Genomic DNA, 20,689 nt, shown 5'->3' on the forward strand with positions numbered 1-20,689 from the left:
TAAATTAAACCCAAACTTCATTGTAACCTATAGCATCAATCAGACCCTTTATCAGAACTGGTACCATGGGCCCCAAGAGACTATGCCCCAAGTCCTTGAAGAGAACACATTGAAACTGGCAGAGGAAACAACAAAAGGCCCAGAAACTGTGCAGTTTCATCATGATTATGAGCCCTGGAATCATTCATACAGTAGTTCATAAAAAGAACACTTCAGGTGTTAGGCTTATAGGAATTTGAGGTTAGACAACTACTTTCTACATTTACTCAGCTCTCATTAAAAAATAAATAAACAGCCACCAAGACAACTCTTATGGGCATAGTTATTTTCTTTCTTAGAGGTATCTGAGCTCTTTAGTATTGGGTATAAAAATTTATTCCAGGACTTATATCTTGGTGTTAAAAAGTATATTCAAGGGACTTATATAGAGAAGCAGACAGGATTTGAGAAAAATCAATGAGGAAGACTACAACATTCTAGACTAGCAACAGTGGGAAATCCCTGGATCTAAGAAGTTTTGGGAAGTAGTCACTGAACCCACAAAAGGCAGTTCTTAGGAAGTCAGCCTTAGGGCCACCTAAGAGGAAATATGATCATCTGGGACACAGCTAACCCCCCAGGGCTTGGCAAGGAGGGGGCAGAAAGTAAATACCCTTTCTTTACTCTTCTGTATCCCACTGATGTCCTGCTTAAATATTCCACTGGCCAAACCCAGTGGAAAGCCAGAGGGCAACTGCTAAGTCACTTCAGTCGTGTCCAACTCTGTGCGACCCCATCCCTGGGATTCTCCAGGCAAGAACACTGGAGTGGGTTGCCATTTCCTTCTCCAATGCATAAAAGTGAAAAGTGAAAGTGAAGTCGCTCAGTCATGTCCGACTTTTTGCGACCCCATGGACTGCAGCCTACCAGGCTCCTCTGTCCATGGGATTTTCCAGGCAAGAGTACTGGAGTGGGGTGCCATTGCCTTCTCTGGCCAGAGGGCAAGGGAGTCCCTTAATGCAGTCCTCAGAGGTCAGCTTTCTGGGTTGAGGGTAAAAGCTATCCAGTACAAGGTTCATTATATACAACACCCTTTAATAGTTACTACTTTGAGATACACTTTGCTAATTCATCTAGATGAGCCAGTCAAGGTTGATACTCGTGCAACTTTTGTTTGACCAAACAGACATTTCATATGCCAAACTAAGTTGGAACTCATCTCAGAATCTGTTTTTGCCTCTCTATTCCCTATCTTGGTATGTGTGACCCCATTTACAATAGCATAGGTTTTATTCACTAAAAAAAAGTAAGTTCACAGATGCTGTGAAAACTCACTTGAGGGCATCAACTCAGATGCAGGAGGTGAGAGAAGGCTTCCCAGGAGAAGTGATGTGAGTGGAAGGGAAAGGAGGAATTACACAGAGGCAGATGTGGAAGGTTGAATGTGTGTGGCACCTTCGGGGAACTATGCAAGTCCTGCAGGATTGATACATAAAGTGGGGGAGGGGTGGACACACACAGAACAGACTTAATAATGAGGGAAGAGGTGGGTCATGAAGGATCTTGCATTTTAATAAAATTTCAAGGTATTAAATCTCCCTGGTGGCTCAGATGGTAAAGAACCTGCCTGCAATGTAGGACACCCGGTTAGATCCCTGAGTCAAGAAGATCCCCTGGAGAAGGGAATGGCTAACCACGCCAGTATTCTTGCCTGGAGAATTCCACGGACAGAGGAGCCTGGTGGGCCACAGTCCATGGGGTCGAAAAGAGTTGGACGTGACCGAGTGACTAATACTATCTTTGACTGAGTATCTAAAAGTGTTTTTAGTATTCTTATTTTAGTTCTAAAATATCACTTGGGCAGCGGGATGAGGTGAGACTGGAGACAGGGGGACCATCTAGGAGATTTTCCAAGGATGCAGGTGAGAAGAAGGGATTAGACTAACAGAAGGCTAGTGTGGATGGATGGACAGGGGAGACGAGCATCAGTCTTTGGAGAACTATAAAGAGGTAGACTTAAATGGTGAGGATGGTCAGGACTTGTGACTAATGGCTGGTGAGGGAAGGGGTGGGAAGGCTGGCTTCTGGTCTGAGAGCAGAGTTTTCCTACTGTTAATCAGTTTTCTCTGAGGCCCCAGACATGGACCACTTTCCAGAATCTAGAAGATAGTCCCAAATGTTATTTCAACATACTGCATCATGAGCCTATGTGATAGAAACAAATTTTCTACAATGTTTGTTGCAGGTTCTTTCATGGACAAAAAAAAAATCTATACATGTATATAGAAAGTATCAGATTATTTTTCACAACTATCTCTTTTGAACACATTTGGCCTCTGGTACATACATTTGTAGTCAACATTACATAAATTCATGTGCTAATCATTGATCAAGTATATAGTAGGATTGTTGTGATTTTTGTTGTTTAGTCTCCAAGTCATGTCCAACTCTTTTGTGACCCCATGGACTGTAGCCCACCAGTCTCCTCTGTCCATGGGATTTCCCAGGCAAGAATATTGGAATGGGTTGCCATTTCTTTCTCCATACAGTAGTATGAGAGTGGAAGTTACTCAGTCATGTCTGACTCTCTGCAGCCCCATGGACTATATAGTCCATGGAATTCTCCAGGTCAGAATGCTGGAGTGGGCAGCTGTTCCCTTCTCCAGGGGATCTTCCCAATCCAAGGATCAAACCCAGGTCTCCTGCATTGCAGGCAGATTCTTTACCAGCTGAGCTACCAGGGAATCCCACACAGGAGTATATCACAGTGTTATTCTGTGAAAGGATGAGAGGAAATTTTTCAAAAATATTTGGAAAAAAACAATCAGTCTCTGTTAATGGCCCCAATTCTCTTGAGTGGGTTTTTGTCTGACCTACTTAGCTATAGGATAATTTTATCTGACCATGTGTGGCTAAATCCTGGGTATCAAGAATCGATGCTCCTACAGGCTAAGATTGTAGATTTCAAGTGCGGTCTTCTCTCCAGTGCCGAGATAAAATAGTTGCTGTAACGGTAGACAGCACGGCCTACATTCATCAGGTCTGCTTTTGAATACCATCTCCTGACAACAGTCCTCATCTGCAGGGATGAGAATAAAAAGGCCAAACAACATGGTGACATTCTTAAAACCAGAAATGATGTGTGAAAAGGATACTAAAGAACCAAAAGAAATCTACTTCCATCCACCCTGGCTAAATCTTCCCGGGAATAGAGATAAGGGACAAAGACGAAAACTCCATTCCTTTTGGAAAATGAGTCTTTAACCTATGAGTTGGTTTTTTTTGAAAGGGAATTAGATTCTAGGCTCACAAAGCACAGATTCAAGATACAACATGTGGTCTCATCTCCCACTAAATATGTTGCTATGACTTTTAAGCAAAGGGAGCATTTAAAAAGAAGCAACCTAGGGAAGGAAAAATCTAACTCAGACATCAATAATTCATTTATCAGAAATGGGAGTAGTGGCATGAAATGCCAGGAGACTGTTTCATTTAGAGGGAGGCATTTTCTATTTTAAGCCTAGAACAATGCAGTCAGCTTTATTCTGCAAGTTAACATGAATGGAGGGAAAGTGAAATGGGAGAACAGGTTTTATGGTCTCTCTCAATCATGCTATTTCTTTAGTATCTGTTATTTAGGTTTGACACACCATTGTTTGGGGACTTGAAAAAAAGTGATAAGAAAAGGACATTGATAACTTTTTTACTTCAAAGGTGATTTTCTTTACCCCAAAGCTTTAGTGCTAGAAATGTAATCAGGTAAACCCGAAAAAGATGATTTGCATATTGTTTCGAGGGTACATTGTCTGTTAGTACAGTCATCCCTCGGTATCCTCTGGACATTGGTTTCAGGGACTCCCTGCAGATACCAAACTCCAAGGATGCTCAAGTCCTTTATATAAAATGACACAGTACACTCAGTTGTCCACACCCTCAGGCTCCACAGCACAGCTAGGAAGAGCCAATGATAGGACTACAACTCTCCAGGTTACAGATTCCAAGTCATTTCCTAATTAGTTAGTAGCTTATATTACTGCATCATTGTATTTTAAGCATGCAACAGAGCCACTCAACAGGTAGCGTTTCACTGATTATCCACTGAATGAATGAACAAACACAGCCAGGTGTCAAATAATTCCAAATATTCTTTGAAGCCTACCAGTCAGATTGTACAGTAAGGTACTTGCACAACATATGCTTTGACTGCCTTCAGGTGATGTTTAGAAATTCCTCCCCCTCACTCAGTTCTGTTCAGTCGCTCAGTTGTGTCCAACTCTTTGCAACTCGCATGGACTGCAGCACACCAGGCCTCCCTGTCCATCACCAACTCCCAGAGTTTATTCAAACTCATGTCCATTGAGTCAGTGATGCCATCCAACCATTTCATCCTCTGTCATCCCCTTCTCCTACATTCAATCTTTCCCAGAATCAGGGTCTTTTTCAATGAGTCAGTTCTTTGCATCAGGTGGCCAAAGTACTGGAGTTTCAGCTTCAGCATCAGTCCTTCCAATGAATATTCAGGGCTGATTTTCTGTAGGATGGACTGGTTGGATCTCCTTGCCGTCCAAGGGATTCTCAAGAGTCTTCTCCAACACCACAGTCCAAAAGCATCAATTCTTCAGTGCTCAGCTTTCTTTATAGTCCAACTCTCACATCCATACATAACTACTGGAAAAATCATAGCTTCATTTAAATTTAAGGCAATGTTATAAAATAAAATAAATTAATTGATTAAAAAACAAAAAAATAAATTTAAGGCACATGATCCAGTAAAGGGAGATGGAATACTGGGTGGAATTAAAGAGAAGCAGATTTGGTGACTTCCCTGGTCCCAGGTGGGTCAGTTGAAAAGAATCTGCCTGTCAACACAGGAGATGCAGGAGATGCAGGTTCAATCCCTGGGTTGGGATGATCCCCTGGAAGAGGAAATGGCAACCCACTCCAGTATTCTTGCCTGGGAAATTCCATGGACAGGGGAGCCTGACTGGTCACAATCCGTGTGGTCACAAAAGAGTCACACATGACTTAGTGACCGAGCACGCAGGCACAGGCTCTCTACCATAATGCTCACCATCAGCAAATAGTTCATGGACCTGCATCCATCCATGGACCACACTGAGGAGCACTACCCTAGATTAACACTCCTCCTAGCTGGTGATTGAGTGGCTAAGATTCTGTGCTCCTGATATAGGGAGCCCAGGTTCAGTCACTGGTCAGAGAGCTAGATCCCACATGCCTCAACTAAAGATTCCACATACTGCAATGAAGAAAAGACTCAGCACAGCCAAATAAATAAATACTATTTTTTCAAAAAAGCAGATTTACCATCTACCAAATGAGTCATGGTTCCCAGTCCCGATAGAAGCATAAAGCACATCTAAACCTCTAACCATGGAAATAAACTAAGGCTTCCAAGTCTTAATTGAAATTTATAATGTTCATAACTGTGGTGTTGGAGAAAACTCTTGAGAGTCCCTTGAACTGCAAAGAGATCCAACCAGTCCATCCTAAAGGAGATCAGTCCTGGGTGTTCATTGGAAGGACTGATGCTGAAGCTGAAACTCCAATACTTGGCCACCTAATGTGAAGAGCTGACTCATTTGAAAAGACCCTGATGCTGGGAAAGACTCAGGGCAGGAGAAGGGGACGACAGAGGATGAGATGGTTGGATGGCATCACCGACTCGATGGACATGGGTTTGGGTGAACTCCAGGAGTTGGTGATGGATGGGGAGGCCTGGCGTGCTGTGGTTCATGGGGTTGCAAAGAGTCGGACATGACTGAGTGACTGAATTGAACTGAATGTCCATGTGCACATGTATTTTGAGACAATTATAATTTTAACTGATTATTTATTGAGAACTGGATGTAGGAACTGAATACATAATTATAATGAGCTATAATTATCTAGCAGCTATTATACAGTTAGCCCTATGCCTGCTGTTTTACATACTTTCTTGCTAATCTTTGGAAGTATTATTATACCCATTTCAGAGATTTCTAAAAATACTAAAGCTCAGAATAGTTAAACCTAAAGACCATAAAGCTATTAGGGTGAACCAAAGCTTAAAGTCAACTCTCAAACTACAAGCCACTCTTTATTTTCTGAAGTCAAGTGACTTCTACTGATCCAGAATTATCTATCTAAGGACCCACTCTTAAAGACAGATCCATCAGTTATATTTATAATTACGGTCTAATGAACAGAGATGATATTTTAACCCTAAATGCCTAAATTTGGCCAAAAAGTTCATTTGGGTTTGGCCAACCCAATACATGCTTGTGGTTAACCAAGAAAAAATTGGGCAGCAGTAGTGAGCTTCCCAAGTGGGCAGTGATAAAGAATATGCCTGCCAATGTAGAAGACACAAGAGATGTGGGTTTGATCCCTGGATCAGGAAGATCCCCTGGAGTAAGAAATAACAACCCATTCCAGTACTCTTGCCTGGAAAATTCCATGGACAAAGGAGCCTCGTGGACAACAGTCCATGGGGTCACAAATGAGTCAGACACGACCAAGCATGCACACATGTGTCTTGGATGTGCATGGACTGATAGGGCCATCTGTTTCCCAGGTGACTGCTGATTTTCACGTAACAGAGGTAGGAGTGCTGGTGTTGCACTCTGGAAAATGTCACATTTCGCTGTCAAGGCTACAAACCTAAGCACACATTCAGAACATGCCTGCATCCTCTAACACTCATACCCACACTACAGTCAATGAACCAGAGCACTACTCAGAACTTAGGGTCAGAACAGCACACACTAGGATATACCAGCGTGACCAGGAAGACAGCTACTCTTCTTCAACAAAGGTCTTGGCAAGCAGCCAAGTTTGAAAGGTGTCCTCACAAAGGATACAGTTTTTAAAAGACGGCTAGTAAAAATGCCATCAAAGCCAACACTCAAAGAACTGGCTTCACACACACGCTTTGTGGTCAGCACTGTTAGTCACAGGACAGATACACGTTAGGAGAATAGCTATTACCGCTGAGTTTTGATATAAAACTCACCACATCTAGATTCAGACAGAACTGGCTACAGGGCACTACACATTTGCAGTTCCCACCCTACGGCACCCCCATCCCTTCACACTCGGTACAAGGATACTTAGGGTGTTAACTTCATCTTGACTTTCCTCGAGCTTTCCTGTTTCTCTTTCCTCTATACACACAAATGTTGATGAGATAACTTTAGCCAATGGATATGGCATAATCAGTTCTACTATAATGCTTGCCTTGAAAACAAAAAAATTTTCAATAACATTGACATATTACAGAATGATCTAAATATAATGTGAAATTTGCATTTGTTTATGAACAATTTTGTATCAGAAACTCTAGGTGAATGTAGAAAACATACCAAGTTGCAATGAGCACTGTAGGAATACACAAAACACACAGAACTGCACACCTCAGGTGTTTCCTCTTTGACCTCGGATAACCCTCCTTCCACTTCATAATAACTTGCAAGCTTCCATGCTTCCAAAGACCATCCTGGAGGGAATCCTCCACTCTGCTGAACTGTACCCCTTCCTCCCAGCCTAGTTCATTATTTTCCTCTCTATTTTCTGTTCTTCAAATTTTTCATCTTTCTCTCATTTTTTCTTCCTCTTTTTCTCTTGCACACAGAGTGGCAAGCATGTGAGTAGAAGCAAAGGCAATGGGCACACACTTCCATAAGCCAATTTCAGGTCTTATTCAAGATAAAGTGACAGGAGGGGCAGTATAGGGTTGGGGAAGTGGGAGGTTCAAACTACTGGCTGTAAAATAAGCTACAAAGATGTTTTATATAACACAGGAAATACTTCATAATAAGTATTTTGTAGTAACTGTAAATGGAGTATAACTTTTATAAAACTATAACTGCAGTTTAAGAAGTCAGTGTCACAACAGAACTGTATTACCAACAAACTAGTTAGAATTTAATTTCATAATGATAAGACACAGATCAAGTATAAAACTGATGGAAAGGGACTCTGAACCCAACCTGGCTCTCTCTGAATTATATTCTTTCTATTTTGAAGTACCAGACTGGCACACACTTTTTAGCCTTCTTTATGACAAGATGTCAAAGGTCAGCTCAGCACTCTGTATTATCAAACTACTTTGGTCAATAATTCAATCTCTCATTCTCTCAAACTACTGTTATTGAAACCAATTATCTCTAGTCACAACTCATTTAAATGAAAGGTACTTGGATCATTTTCCTTTTCATTACCTTAAGAACTTAGCCTTGTGTATAATATACAGAGCAAGAGCTTGTAAACAAACCACTTGAGTTGGATTCTTTGCTTCCTAACATTTCCATCTCTTACTACCTGTTTAACCCTTGTCCACTTGACTTAACTGAGCCTTTTTTTTTTTGCTTCACATCTAAGGACTGCTAGGAGAATTATTATACAAGATAAAGTGCCACATTGATTAGTTTTATATATTTTTTAATCACTCAACATGAATAAAACTGGGCGATTATTTTTAATAGGTGCCTACCATTTTTCCATGCGTGTCATTGATAAAGTTTCTGAGTGTGAGCTCCAACTACATTTTCCTATTTCTCTGTGGTTTTAGACTTTGCAGAGTGCGAGTATTTTTAGGAGCATATATGTTGCACTACGATAGACTGCACTAGAGAGCAAAATTTATCACAGAGGACCTTTTAATTATGGAAGCTTCAGTTTCTTTTTCAGTGTTTCATGTTAGTTTGCAAATTAGGTTAAGTAAATTAGCTCACGTTGTCTCAAATTATTGATTATAACTTTAAACAGTATAATCTAGACAGTTATGACCAGGCTTGATGGAAAACTATCCAGGGCCCTTTCTTTTTTTTGTTTCAAAAGTTCTGAAAATTCTATCTGTATCAATTTGTATGTTAATGCTTTCACTACTGAATCTGATTTATAACATTGATTCAATTGCTAATATTATCAAATAGCATATTTTTTATGGTAACTTTTTCAAGGCTTCTTTGCAAATGGTTAAGAAGGGGGAGGGGAACACCCCATGCACAGTCACAATTATCCAGGCTGCATGGTTTTATCTAAATTTATTGTCTTACTTAATCAAATAATACCAGGTGAGAAAATTTTCCCTTAAGAAAAATGCAGGGTAGAAACTGTACATAATAAATGAAAAAAACACCTCTCTTTACAACTTCTGTGATCCCAAACAAAAACAGGTAAGTGAAAATTCAGATGATAGTATCTAAATCACAACATTATGCTGAAAAAACTCTGAAGTACAAGCCCAAAATTTAATGTGATCTAGAGAATCCCAGGGATGGGGGAGCCTGGTGGGCTGCCGTCTATGGGGTTGCACAGAGTCGGACATGACTGAAGAGACTTAGCAGCAGCAGCAGCAGAGATTAGAAACATTTACTAATCTTTGACAAATATTTGGGTCATCACAAGCAAGAAATTATTGTGCATTTCTTTTGCTTTCCAAAAATCTACTGTACTAACTGGAAAGTATAAATGTGGCTACATGGGCTTCTAAGGCTCCTGACTTGGAAGATAAGAGTGATAATGTGTTTCATACATGAAAAAACCATATAAGTATTGCAGGCATGTTAGTAAGGAATTCAATCACTGCAGAGCAGAAGAGAGAAAACAGAAGCAAACCGGAAAGTCCTGGCAGAGACCTCAAGTACAACATTCAACCCAATATGTTGAACTGGACAGAGTAAAGTCCAGGGGACACTTTGTTTTGCCTCTCCCTTGAGCATCCCTATTCCTAAACAAGTGGGTCACAGGCCAGTGACCACATGAGGAGTAATATTCCCCAGCCACATCCTCAAGTTATTCCCCCGGGTTCTTTCTGCAACCATTCTTACTGTGGTGACCACCCACTTTTATATCCAGAAGCTTTAGCAGAAAGACACTTGTTTATCTTACAGCAAATTAGGGACCATTTGTTACCAAAGATTTCCAAGGAAAGATTTCCCTTGGCAAGAGCAGAAGACAAAGCTCTGTGTGGGCCACATACCAGCCACCCCACCGGGGTCTTACTTGTTCTCGTTGCTTGCGTCGTAGCGGGGCATGGGGTCTAGGTCATTCCCATTCACGTCATAGCTTGCCAGAGCATCCTGTGGTCACAGAGGAGAGAGAGAAAGGATACAGATGTTCATTAATTAGCCATGGACCTGAAGGCTCATGACTCCTTAAACACATTTCTGCAAGACAGTAATTAGATTAAATAAAACACTCACAGTCCAGTGGTGTCAGAATGCCTTGTTTGATAACAATCAGTGTCATATTTTGTCCCATAAAGGTGAAGAAATACTCTCTACAGACCAAAGATGTGCTCAGTCCATCCTTGCCAGCAGTGTTCCCTCATACCTCGCATTGACCCTTCACCCCAATAACCAGCTACTCTGCAAAGTACTGCTAGACCACCTAGAAGCAAAGTGATTTAGTCTTCGTAGACTCTCTCTATTCCTTACTTTATTTCTTGAGTGTGCAAATACATTACTACAATTCAGAGATTTCTGGAGACAAAGATCATTCACAAATAACTGGCAAGTCAATTAAAAATGAATGTTAGAAGTCTACTGTATCCGGTTATCTTGGGACCTCTATGAGGCAATATTTGTCTGGTTTCAGATGTTTTATCTACTATGAGAGGGCCTACAATTCAAAACTTCTTATTTATACCCAATGGGCTTTTGCCCCAACCAAAAGAATAAAGTTTTACTTTATGTCAAGGTTTCAAATGAAACAGAAGTTTCTCTGAAAACAAAACTTCATTTATTTGCTTTTTTAACTAATTGTGAAAAATATTCAAATTTCTAAGAAAAAAAATTAGTGGATTATTCCATCATTCAAATTTATATCACAGTAAACAGAACTAATTTAAGATGTTTTGAATTTTCTTATGCTTTATGATTTCTGTTATCAGTTTTAGTGAAAGTGAATGCTCTTTGCTTTCTGCTTTCTTATCAAAGACTCTCGTTTCTGAAAATAACCTATAGGTACAGGGAGTCTGAAATGTTTGGGGGAAGTAAGTAAAATACACATGACATATAAAGACAGTAAGTCCTGCTCTAAGTCCCATACAGAGAAACATACAAAGTAGCCCAACTTAGTGTTCATTCAAGCACGAAGGGTGATGTCATCTAATTTTACTCATAAGGAAACAGAGGCTGAGACAGGTTACATAACTTGGCCAAAGGTGTGAAACAAATTGCCTATGGAATGAAGACTGGAACCCAGACATCCCATCTAACCCAATGTGTTCTTCTCTACTTTCACCAGCTCTGACTTTAGGAGAACCAAAAGGGCACCAGTACTGCTAACTGCACAGGTAAATTCTAGAGAATTGTCTTTCAAGGGAGGAAAAAAAATGAAAAAGGTAAAGAATGCGATCACATTTAGGTTAAGGCTCTTTGTATTTAATCAGATGAATTTCAATGCAGTGGAGAATAGGTATGCTCTATAAAAACTGTATTGCATATGATAAGAAGTCTTTCTTATCATGCACAGCCATAGCTCTGTTCTTTATTCGACCTGGGCTAGCTCATTTTAGTGTTCAGGCCTCAGTGTCTACCCTGTAAATGAGGAGTCTGAACTAAAGTTCCTTTGCAAGTTCTAAAAGTCTATTCTGTGAAGAGACAGAAGTTTACCTGTGTGTGCTTGGAGGCAGCGGGAGGGCAGCCACTCAAATGTTTGGTTCAAATGAGAACTAAACGAATTTGCAGTTCCTCCTCTCTCTCCCTCTTTTTCAACCTTAGGGAAAATCATCTAATTTAGGAGAAACTGTTTCAATATTTCATTGTAAAAATTGATTTGTGAAGTTTCTTGGCTGAATTTTTGAAACAAAAAGGGCAACAGGATTGAATGCTGAGAGGCAAAGTAGTTAAAGTTGATAAAGTATCAGGTGATATTGGGTGATTCTGAGTGAAGGAAGGTCTTCATAGGTTAGGAATTCGGGGGGCTGTGTGAGCCAGTGGTAGTTTCTGATGTGTCAAGGAAGTGACTTGGAAGTATTTTATCTGCAAAGATAATCTTTGCAGGTTTGACTGACAAAAGGAAAACTAATTTGAGATTAAGGGTCATGCAATAAGTGATATTAAGCAAAGGAGAAAGAAACACTGGAGAAAATATATGGACATTTTTACCTGAATGGTTTCATGTGAAGCTGAAGCAGTATTTGAGAGAGAGAGCAGAAGAGAGATGGGAACAGAGACAAACAGCTGGTGATTCCACTGTGAGGAGAAACCAAGCGCCTTCCCAGGCTGAAGATAAATGGTGAGAGAGAGAGAGAAATAGCAGATTTCAAGAGGACATCATATTCTTTTCTTGGAATCTCAGCCTTAAAGAAAAGGCCATGTCCATTCTGAGTGCATCCTCTACGAGGTTCCTCAGGGCCACTGCTGTGTCCACCAGTCACTGAGGACCGATGAGGAGAGAAAGGCAGCAGGCCTGTGACAATGGCGAATCCTCTGTCCTGAAGTGATTAGGGAGCCTGTGGGCCAAGGCTCTCTCAGGACTCCCACCAGCTCAGGGCACAGTGAGATAGGCTGGGCTTGCTGACGTTGCTCCTTTAACCACCATGAATGTATTGGGTTGACCCAAAAGTTCGTTCAGGTTTTTCAATACAATATTAGATGAAAACCTGAAGAAACTTTTGGCCAACCCAATAGGAGAGAAGAAAAAAAAAATCTGAGGAGGCGTAGTCCTCTGAGTTATAGCTTAGAATTTTCTGTGGGGCTCTTCTGTAAACACAGGGCAAATCCTGGCCCCTGACTTTCCTCCTCAAGGGTCAATATGAGTCCTGATTTCATCATGATTTAGAGCTGCTTGTCTTTTCAAGGCTGTGAAAGGAAATTTGTAAGCTGACAGAAAATCACCAACTTCAATTTTTTTTTTTCAATAACAACATGAAAACAATATAGGGAAACTCACACCACCGAAGTTTTGGAATTAAAAGTACCAAGTTGTGAAGTATAGAATGGGACATGGGTAAAGGTGACTGAAGTCTTGATGGGTTTGCGGCAATACCAGCATTCTAGTGGAAATAGTCGTCAACAGGAAAGAGGTCAGAAGGCAATGTGGAAGGCACTGGTGTGAGGGGGCTCCACCAGGAGTTTCTGCAGCGTCCTGACAGGAATCAGAGAGCTACATTTGCAGATACTAGGGAGTCACTGGAGGCTCTTCAGTAACAAAATAAATACTTTAGGGAGAACACTGAGGTGTCAGGAAACACACATTTGGCGCAGAGAATGGCATATTGGGAGATACTTACAGACTTGTAACCAAACTTAGTGAGGAGAAGCTGGTGGAAGGGATATGTTTGGAGAGCAGGGGACAAAGGCGTCACCGACCTATTTCCAGGCAGGAAATATCACGGTGGTAAAGGGGACCGAGAGGCCCCACGGACAGAAACGACCTGTGTCCAGTGAGTACTGGGCATCACGACTGTGGTTTTCAGTGAAAGTACTGAGTCTCAGCCCTTTCACTTGCTCTGTGATCTCAGGCTCACCATATGTTCTGAGTCCTGGAATCACGGTTCTTCCTTAAACAAGGGAACTGACTGATTCCTGAGGACTATGGGGAGAATATTCATTATTGTCCTTTAAAAGGGGAGAGGCAGAGAGAGAAAGAGACTCACAGAATAACTTGAGTTATAAGTACACTTTCTCCATAAAGGGAAGTGGGAGTGTTATCTGGCTGCATGGATGAATTGTTCAGAGGAGCAGCTGTTGTCAGCAGCAGCTGGGGTTTCTGCTACCTTATCACCTGCTTTTTGTCATCACAACATCAAAGGCACACAAAAGTGGATAGCATTATCTCCTGATTCCTGTCCTCTGAGAGTGAATCTTCTGTAAGATGGGAGCAATACACAACAGCTGTTTTTCAGTGACTTTCCTCCTTTTGTTGTTGTTTAGTAAGTAAGTTGTGTCCGACTCTTTCGTGACCCCATGGACTGTATGTAGATGGACTGTGGACTGGCAGGCTCCTCTGTCCATGGGACTTCCCAGGCAAGAATACTGGAGTCAGTTACCATTTCCTTCTCTAGGGGATCTTTCTGACCCAGGGATGGCACCTGCATCAGCAGGTGGAATATTTACCACTGAGCCGCCGGGGAAACCTCCATGCTTTCCCCCATTTTCATCATCCTCATATGAGTTCCACTGTTGCCCAGGAGGGAAGGCATTCTGACCACAGTGAACACTCACATAGTTTTGCATCAGATCCGGATGGGTCCTCTCAATGCCATCGTCCAGGATAGTGACCACGATGTTCTTGCCCGTGTAGCCTCTCTTCCAGGCTCCTTCAATGTTCATGTCTGACTGGCAGGGATGTGTGTTGTCACTGCAGTGCTAGAGGAGGAAGAGGGACAATTGGACATTGCAGATTACAAAAACGGAGAGGAGACGGGAGAAGCACCTACTTAAGACAATACATTAACTTAACGAATTTGGTGGACTGTCCGTTCAAGTAGAAGCACAGGGGAAGGGAGGAAGGAGAGATGTGGGTAAGGCAAGTGAAACAGAAATCTCTTCTGCCAGTTCTGCCCTGCTCTAATACCATAGATCCTTTGGAAAAACATGATAAAGTATCTCAACAGCAGAGCAATGAGTGCCCCATTTTACTGTTGGCATGTATTAATGACACATAAAAAAGGCCTCGCAGCATTTCATTTATAAACCCCAACTAGATAACAAAAGAACATTATAATTTCTTAACCAGGCACCTAGTAAAGCCTGGCTACAAATGAGAAAAAACCTCAGCAGCTTCTGTGCAGTGTCAGCCAGGGGTGTGCCACTGCTGTGAGAAACCCATAAAAGAGGAAAAAAATAACAATCTCCTCAAACTTCTTTCAGTAAATTAACAATGAGTATTGCACCATAATTTGCAGGGGGTGAACACTCATTCAGCACTACTTTGAGAAGGGAGGGAAGAAGAGTGCACAGTCCACAAGGGGGACAGACACAGCAAAACGTGTGTGCGGGCTTTGAAGGGCAGGCTGGAGAGCCAGCGAACCTTAGCTCATTATGTGTAGTGATTTCATTCCACCATGGCTACAACATACAAACACATCAGGAGACGAACTAAACCAGCAGTTCTTCCCAATACAATTGACTAGCATTCATCCAGCCCACACAATTATTCCTTCAAAGTCCATCTCTGTGAAATATCCCTCTGAGTGGTATTGTTTTCCAGGTTCTTAAGGCTCAGTTGGAGGAACAAAGGAAAAGGGATGTGCCACTCTAGCCTACTGCCATGGCAACGCAAGCCACCCCGGGTCCACACCATTCACTGTCTTCCTCCCGCTTTGTAACTGTTCAGCACTTCAGGAGCGGAGGAGAACGTGTGCTCCGTAGGCGCTAGGCATAATGGCGACCCACTGACACCGATTCATCTGACACATACTTTACTGAGCACTTATTACACGCTGGGGAATGGCAGTGAACAAGGACAATGAGGTCCCCTGTCTTCATGACCTCGCTAAACGGGAAACACAGATGATAAAGAAAACAAAGAAGACCATTTGTAGCACTCCTTATGTTTTAAAGGAAGTAAAGAGGGTGACATGGCAGTCAATACTGAGGGGACTGAGTACACACCTCTCTCGGAAGGATGGTCAAAAAAAGACTCCAGCTTTGAGAACGTGAAATGTTGAGTTGAGATATGGCTGAAGAGAAAGAGCTGGCTTGCCCAAGAGCTCAGAGCTCGTCTTGGTAGTGCCTGTGCTTACTAGGTGCTTAGTAGCTCAGTCGTGTCCAGCTCTTTGCAACCCCATGGACTGCAGCTCGCCAGGCTCCTCTGTCCGTGGGATTTTCCAGGCAAGATTAGTGGATGTGAGGGGAAATGGCACAGAAGGTAGCAGGTTAGAAGGGATAGCAGAAGTCAGGTCATCCTGGGCTTTGCAGCCATGACTTGACTTCTATTTTAAATACAACCTAAATGAAAGTCCTTGAGAGTCCCTTAGACAGAGGGACTAGTCTAGTCCCTTAGACAGAAGGAGATCAAACCAGTCAATCCAAAAGGAAATCAACCCTGAATATTCACTGGAGGGACTAATGCTGAAGCTCCAATACTGTGGCCACCTGAAGCGAAGAGCCAACTCATTGGAAAAGTCTCTGATGCTGGTAAAGACTGAAGGCAGGAGGAGAAGGTGAGTGACAGAGGATGGAATGGCATCATCAACTCAATGGACATGAATCTGAGCAAACTCTGGGAGATAGTGAAGGACAGGGAAGCCTGGTGTACTGCAGTCCATGGGGTGACAGTCGGACATGACTCAGTGACTGAACAAAAAGAAAATGCAAGCTCACCTCTTTCCAAATTTCATCCCTCAAGGTCACATGATTACAAGTGGTAGACACCTCTAGTATCTCCTGACATGAATTTGTTAATTTATTCTTCAAAGGAGATTGCCTTTTGTTGAACATTATAAACACGCTTGAGTAGTTTTATGGATTCATTCTAACAAATGGTATACCCATCTTTCAACACAGATAATATCAATTTTGTTGAAAATAGAGGCTTATATATTTTATGAACATTTGCAACTTTCTGTTACTTTCTTGATTCCTTCTGGCACTTGAGGCCCTGCACACACTGACCCAACTTCCATTCTCCCCCTGCTCCCCAGTTTTTGGAGTACAGCTTGGGAACAACTTCCTCCGACAAAGCTTTCCCTCATTCTTCAGCCTAATTGGCTATCTCTTCTCTTAGGAATGGAGACAGACAGACACGCACATATATTTTGTTCTACACAATCTAACCCCTGCACATTGAATTCTGCTGCACTATGACTGACTGTTGAAACTTGTATGTAAATTTTGTCTCCTTTGACTGTAAGCCCCTGGAAGACTATGCATTAAACCAATGCTAATCTAGGATTGCAGTCAATATTAGCTGATCAATTACACCCCAAAAGTGAGGGCATATTCTCACTTTATATTCAAGTTCACAACTGCCAAATGCTTGCTCCGCTGACCTCGTCAGAGATAGCCTAGCCAGCTAATGCTTGGTTAATAGATCACGAAAGAAAGAGTGCAGGTTTCCAAAATGCCAATGTTTTTCGGAAGTCTCATTTTGGCCAACAGTTTGGGCCGCACCTCATCAAATATTTTAATTTAACAGAAAGCAACTCTGACAGGTTTCTATTTCATTTTTTCCTTTTCCAAAACCTGTTCTGGCCACCTGTGGTATCATTTGTGACATGAAGTAATGTTAATGTGGCCAAGAAGTGGGCCGGAGGAAGGAAGTGTACAGGAAATGGGTCACCCACACATGGGATGACCATCCTGGAGTGGAAGGATGCTGCCTGAAATTGTAATTATGAAAACTGAAGAAAACCAGCCGTGTATGGAAAACATGTGTGTTCAAAGTGGAGCAATTAGGTTTCTTTCTTCCACCTCTGCTTCTGTTGAATCTGACTTCACCATTAAATATTTTTGTACCACTTTTTCTTTTCATCTGCGAACATGATACAGGAGAAAGAGGAAGGAGAGGAAATATCCTATTGATACTTTCATATGGGTAATTTACTATTTCAGGTGGCTGAAATGTCAAAGAAAAAAAGATAACGAGAGCCAGGGGTGTTTCTGCAAGTCATAAGATTAGTGGACCCTTAAATCAGGACCCTTTAACCTGAATGTGACCTTTAGATTTTTAATACCTATTTCGAGTGGGCCAGGATTCCAAACATGTTTCTAATGTTGTTTCATATGCCCAAGGTACCCAAAGAGCAAAGACTGAAGAAAATATTGATGCCACTCAACATGGCCCAAGTGAAAAGGAATTAATCATTTCCTTAACCGCCTGATCAAAATGGTCTTTAAATTGGACTCTATTTATTTGACAGCAATCTATGTTAGAGCATCACCCAAAGGCCAAAGGAACACATATTAACTATGACGTCCTCATTCTCAGCCTGCCATGTTGAGAACTGGAGGAATTAATAAAACTAGTTTCTGGAATTCTGTTACCACATATGCAGTCCCTAGACTGGTATTCACAACAGGGATGGGTCAGAAACTTCCAGCTTATTTGAAGCTGATGAAAAACACATATTTGCACTGTATAGGTATGATAGGTATTTACAGTAAGTTGATGTACCTTCAGCTTTGAAAAATGTCTTGCGTTTCAGTGATGGTCTACACATAGATGGCAACGTATTTAGAAAGGACACAAAGCAGCAAATATCTGCAGAAACAACGGTTACTATCTAGGTCTCTTATCCTTAAAACCTTTTATTCCTTTCAGGAATGAAATCTTAGATTGTTCTGTGAGTTCTAGAAACAGCCTCTTCCATACCAGGGCTATGAGCTATTTTGCTTATAAACCACTCTGGGTGTGTCCCCTTCTCTTATGTCTTTATAAACATATCACAGTGTTTGCTCAATGAAAGAACAGTCTGTACCCAAAATAAACACCTTTGTTATGCTCTCACCACCATTTTCTTCAGACTGGGGGGTTTGGAGGAACCCTCAATGTCATTGTTTTTAAACTTTTCCAGGTTCTTAAGGTCTCCAATCAACTGCCAATTTATATGCTGCCAATAGCCTGTTAACATTGAAAACATCTGTTGTTCATTGTCATTGATACAGTGGTTCATAAGACTGCATTTCTGACTATACAATGATGATAAGAGAGGAGAATTAAATATAAAAATCTGCTTTAAGAAACAGACTCAAAGACCCAGGAAATAAATTTATGGTTACCAAATGGGGGAAGCGAGGGAGGGATAAATTAGGATCTTGGGATTAATAGATACACACTAATTTATATAAAATAGATAAATAACAAGGTCCTACTGTATAGCATAGAACACAGAATAGAGTGTTCATAGAATGTTCAAAGTCTTATAATAATCTATAATGAAAAATAATCTGAGAAAAAGAAAATATATATTCTGAATACCAGAAACTAACACAACATTGTAAATCAACTATAGTTCAATAAAAATAGTTAAAATTTAAAAATCTATTTTATAGACAAACTCAGAAACATATCTAGTTAACTTATTAAGATGCAAATATACCTGGAATTCTTTGTAAAATCTGGAGTTAAGAGTTCTAAGAAGTGGAAAAAAATAGAATTGTTACTCCTTTAAGCGGACATAGAACTGACATCTAGATTCTTACCATAGTCAAGCGTTGTACTAATCCTTTTATATGAACTAGATTTATGTAAGACTCAGAACAGCTGGAGAGAGGTACTTTTATTATCTCCTTTTAATAGCTAAAGAACACAGGACTTCATCAGCCTTTAACCCTTCAGAGGTCAAACAGCTGGTCAATCATAGAATTAGGATTCAAAACCAAGCAGTCCTACAGTCTAAGGAGAAACAGATCACTATGAAATGATGATTCTCTTCATTATTTTGAGATTTAGGTTAGGCAAACTTGAAAGGGAAATTGATCCTTGTAAGGATAGCTAAGATGATCTGAATAGTTTTTATTTGTGGCTGGGGCCTCAGCTGGTGGTTGAAGATTACAAATGGGGTGTGGGAAGAGAGAATGGTGTCCAACTATTTTCTAGTACATTGGTCAAATGACCCCCTATGAATCATCATGTTTTACTTCACAGATTTATATTAGTATGCTAACTCTGCTGGAACCATGAATTACATCCACCATAGCATGGGTTGGGGCTTCCCTGGTGGTCAGACAGTAAAGAATCTGCCTGCAATGTGGGAGACCTGGATTTGATTCCTGGGTTGGGAAGATCCCCTGGAGAAGAAAACAGCTACCCACTCCAGTATTCTGGCCTGGGGAATTCCAAGGACAGAGGAGCCTGGCAGGCTACAGTCTATGGGGTTGCAGAGTTGGACATGACTTAGTGACTAAGCACACATAATATGGGTTGACCAAATGAACTTTTTGGCCAACACAATGTAACTGGTGGAAAATTATATCTCACTTACAAAATTTTAAGTGTCCCACTTAATACCCCCCAAAATTTTTTTTAAATAGAAAAAATTGGAAGAAATGTGCCAAATAGAGGATAATGAGAATAAACCTAGTTCAGAAAATTCCACTGAAGAATGAGAATCAAAAAAAACTGAGGCAGCATAGTCGGTGGATCTTTGACAAAGGAGCGAAGGCAATATAATGGACCTAAGATAGTCCCCTTCAACAAATGGTGATGGAACAACTAGACATCCACATGCAAAAAAACACAAGTGAGGGGACTTCCCTGGTGGTCCGGGGGTTAAGAATCCACCTGCCAATGCAGGGGACATAGGTTCAAGCTCTGATTTGGGAAGATCCCACATGCCACAAAGCAACTAAGCCCACATGCCAACTGCCACTGAGCCCGTGTTCTAGATTCCATGTGTCACAACTACTGAAGCCTGGGCACCCTAGAACCGGTGATCTGCACCAAGAGAAGGCACCACAATGAGCAGTCCACATGTTGCAGAAGACACAGAAAGCCTGTGAGCAGTAACAAAGACCCACCACATCCAAATAAATGAATAAACAAACAAAAAAAAAAAGAATCACATCTTTTGTGAGAATTAACTCAAAATAGCTCATAGACTTTAATATGAAATGCAAAACTAAAACGAAATCCTAGAAGATAATATAGGAGAAAAACCTAAATGATCTTGTGTATGTTGATGAGTTTTTAGATACAACACTAAGGACATAATGCATGAAAGAAATTACTGAAAAGCAGGACTTCATTAAAATTTAAAACTTCTGCTCCATGAAAGACACTGTCAAGAGGAGGAGAGGACAAACCACAGGACAGG

The 20,689-nt window shown here is 41.2% G+C and overlaps 1 protein-coding gene across 5 annotated transcripts in view; it reads right to left on the reverse strand.

Moving 5' to 3' along the window:
- The window catches only part of PCSK5 (proprotein convertase subtilisin/kexin type 5), a 492,571-nt gene that overhangs the window by 345,716 nt on the left and 126,166 nt on the right, over positions 1-20,689 (reverse strand). For all 5 annotated transcript variants that reach the window (XM_070480332.1, XM_070480331.1, XM_070480335.1 and 2 more), the window contains exons 4-5: positions 14,154-14,297; positions 9,985-10,061 (exon numbers count right to left, since the gene is read on the reverse strand). In XM_070480332.1, the coding sequence (XP_070336433.1) occupies positions 9,985-10,061; positions 14,154-14,297 (221 nt within the window). The remainder of the gene's footprint in view (positions 1-9,984; positions 10,062-14,153; positions 14,298-20,689) is intronic.

Source organism: Odocoileus virginianus, chromosome 18, assembly GCF_023699985.2.
Source record: "Odocoileus virginianus isolate 20LAN1187 ecotype Illinois chromosome 18, Ovbor_1.2, whole genome shotgun sequence".
In the NCBI taxonomy this organism is placed as follows: domain Eukaryota; kingdom Metazoa; phylum Chordata; class Mammalia; order Artiodactyla; family Cervidae; genus Odocoileus; species Odocoileus virginianus.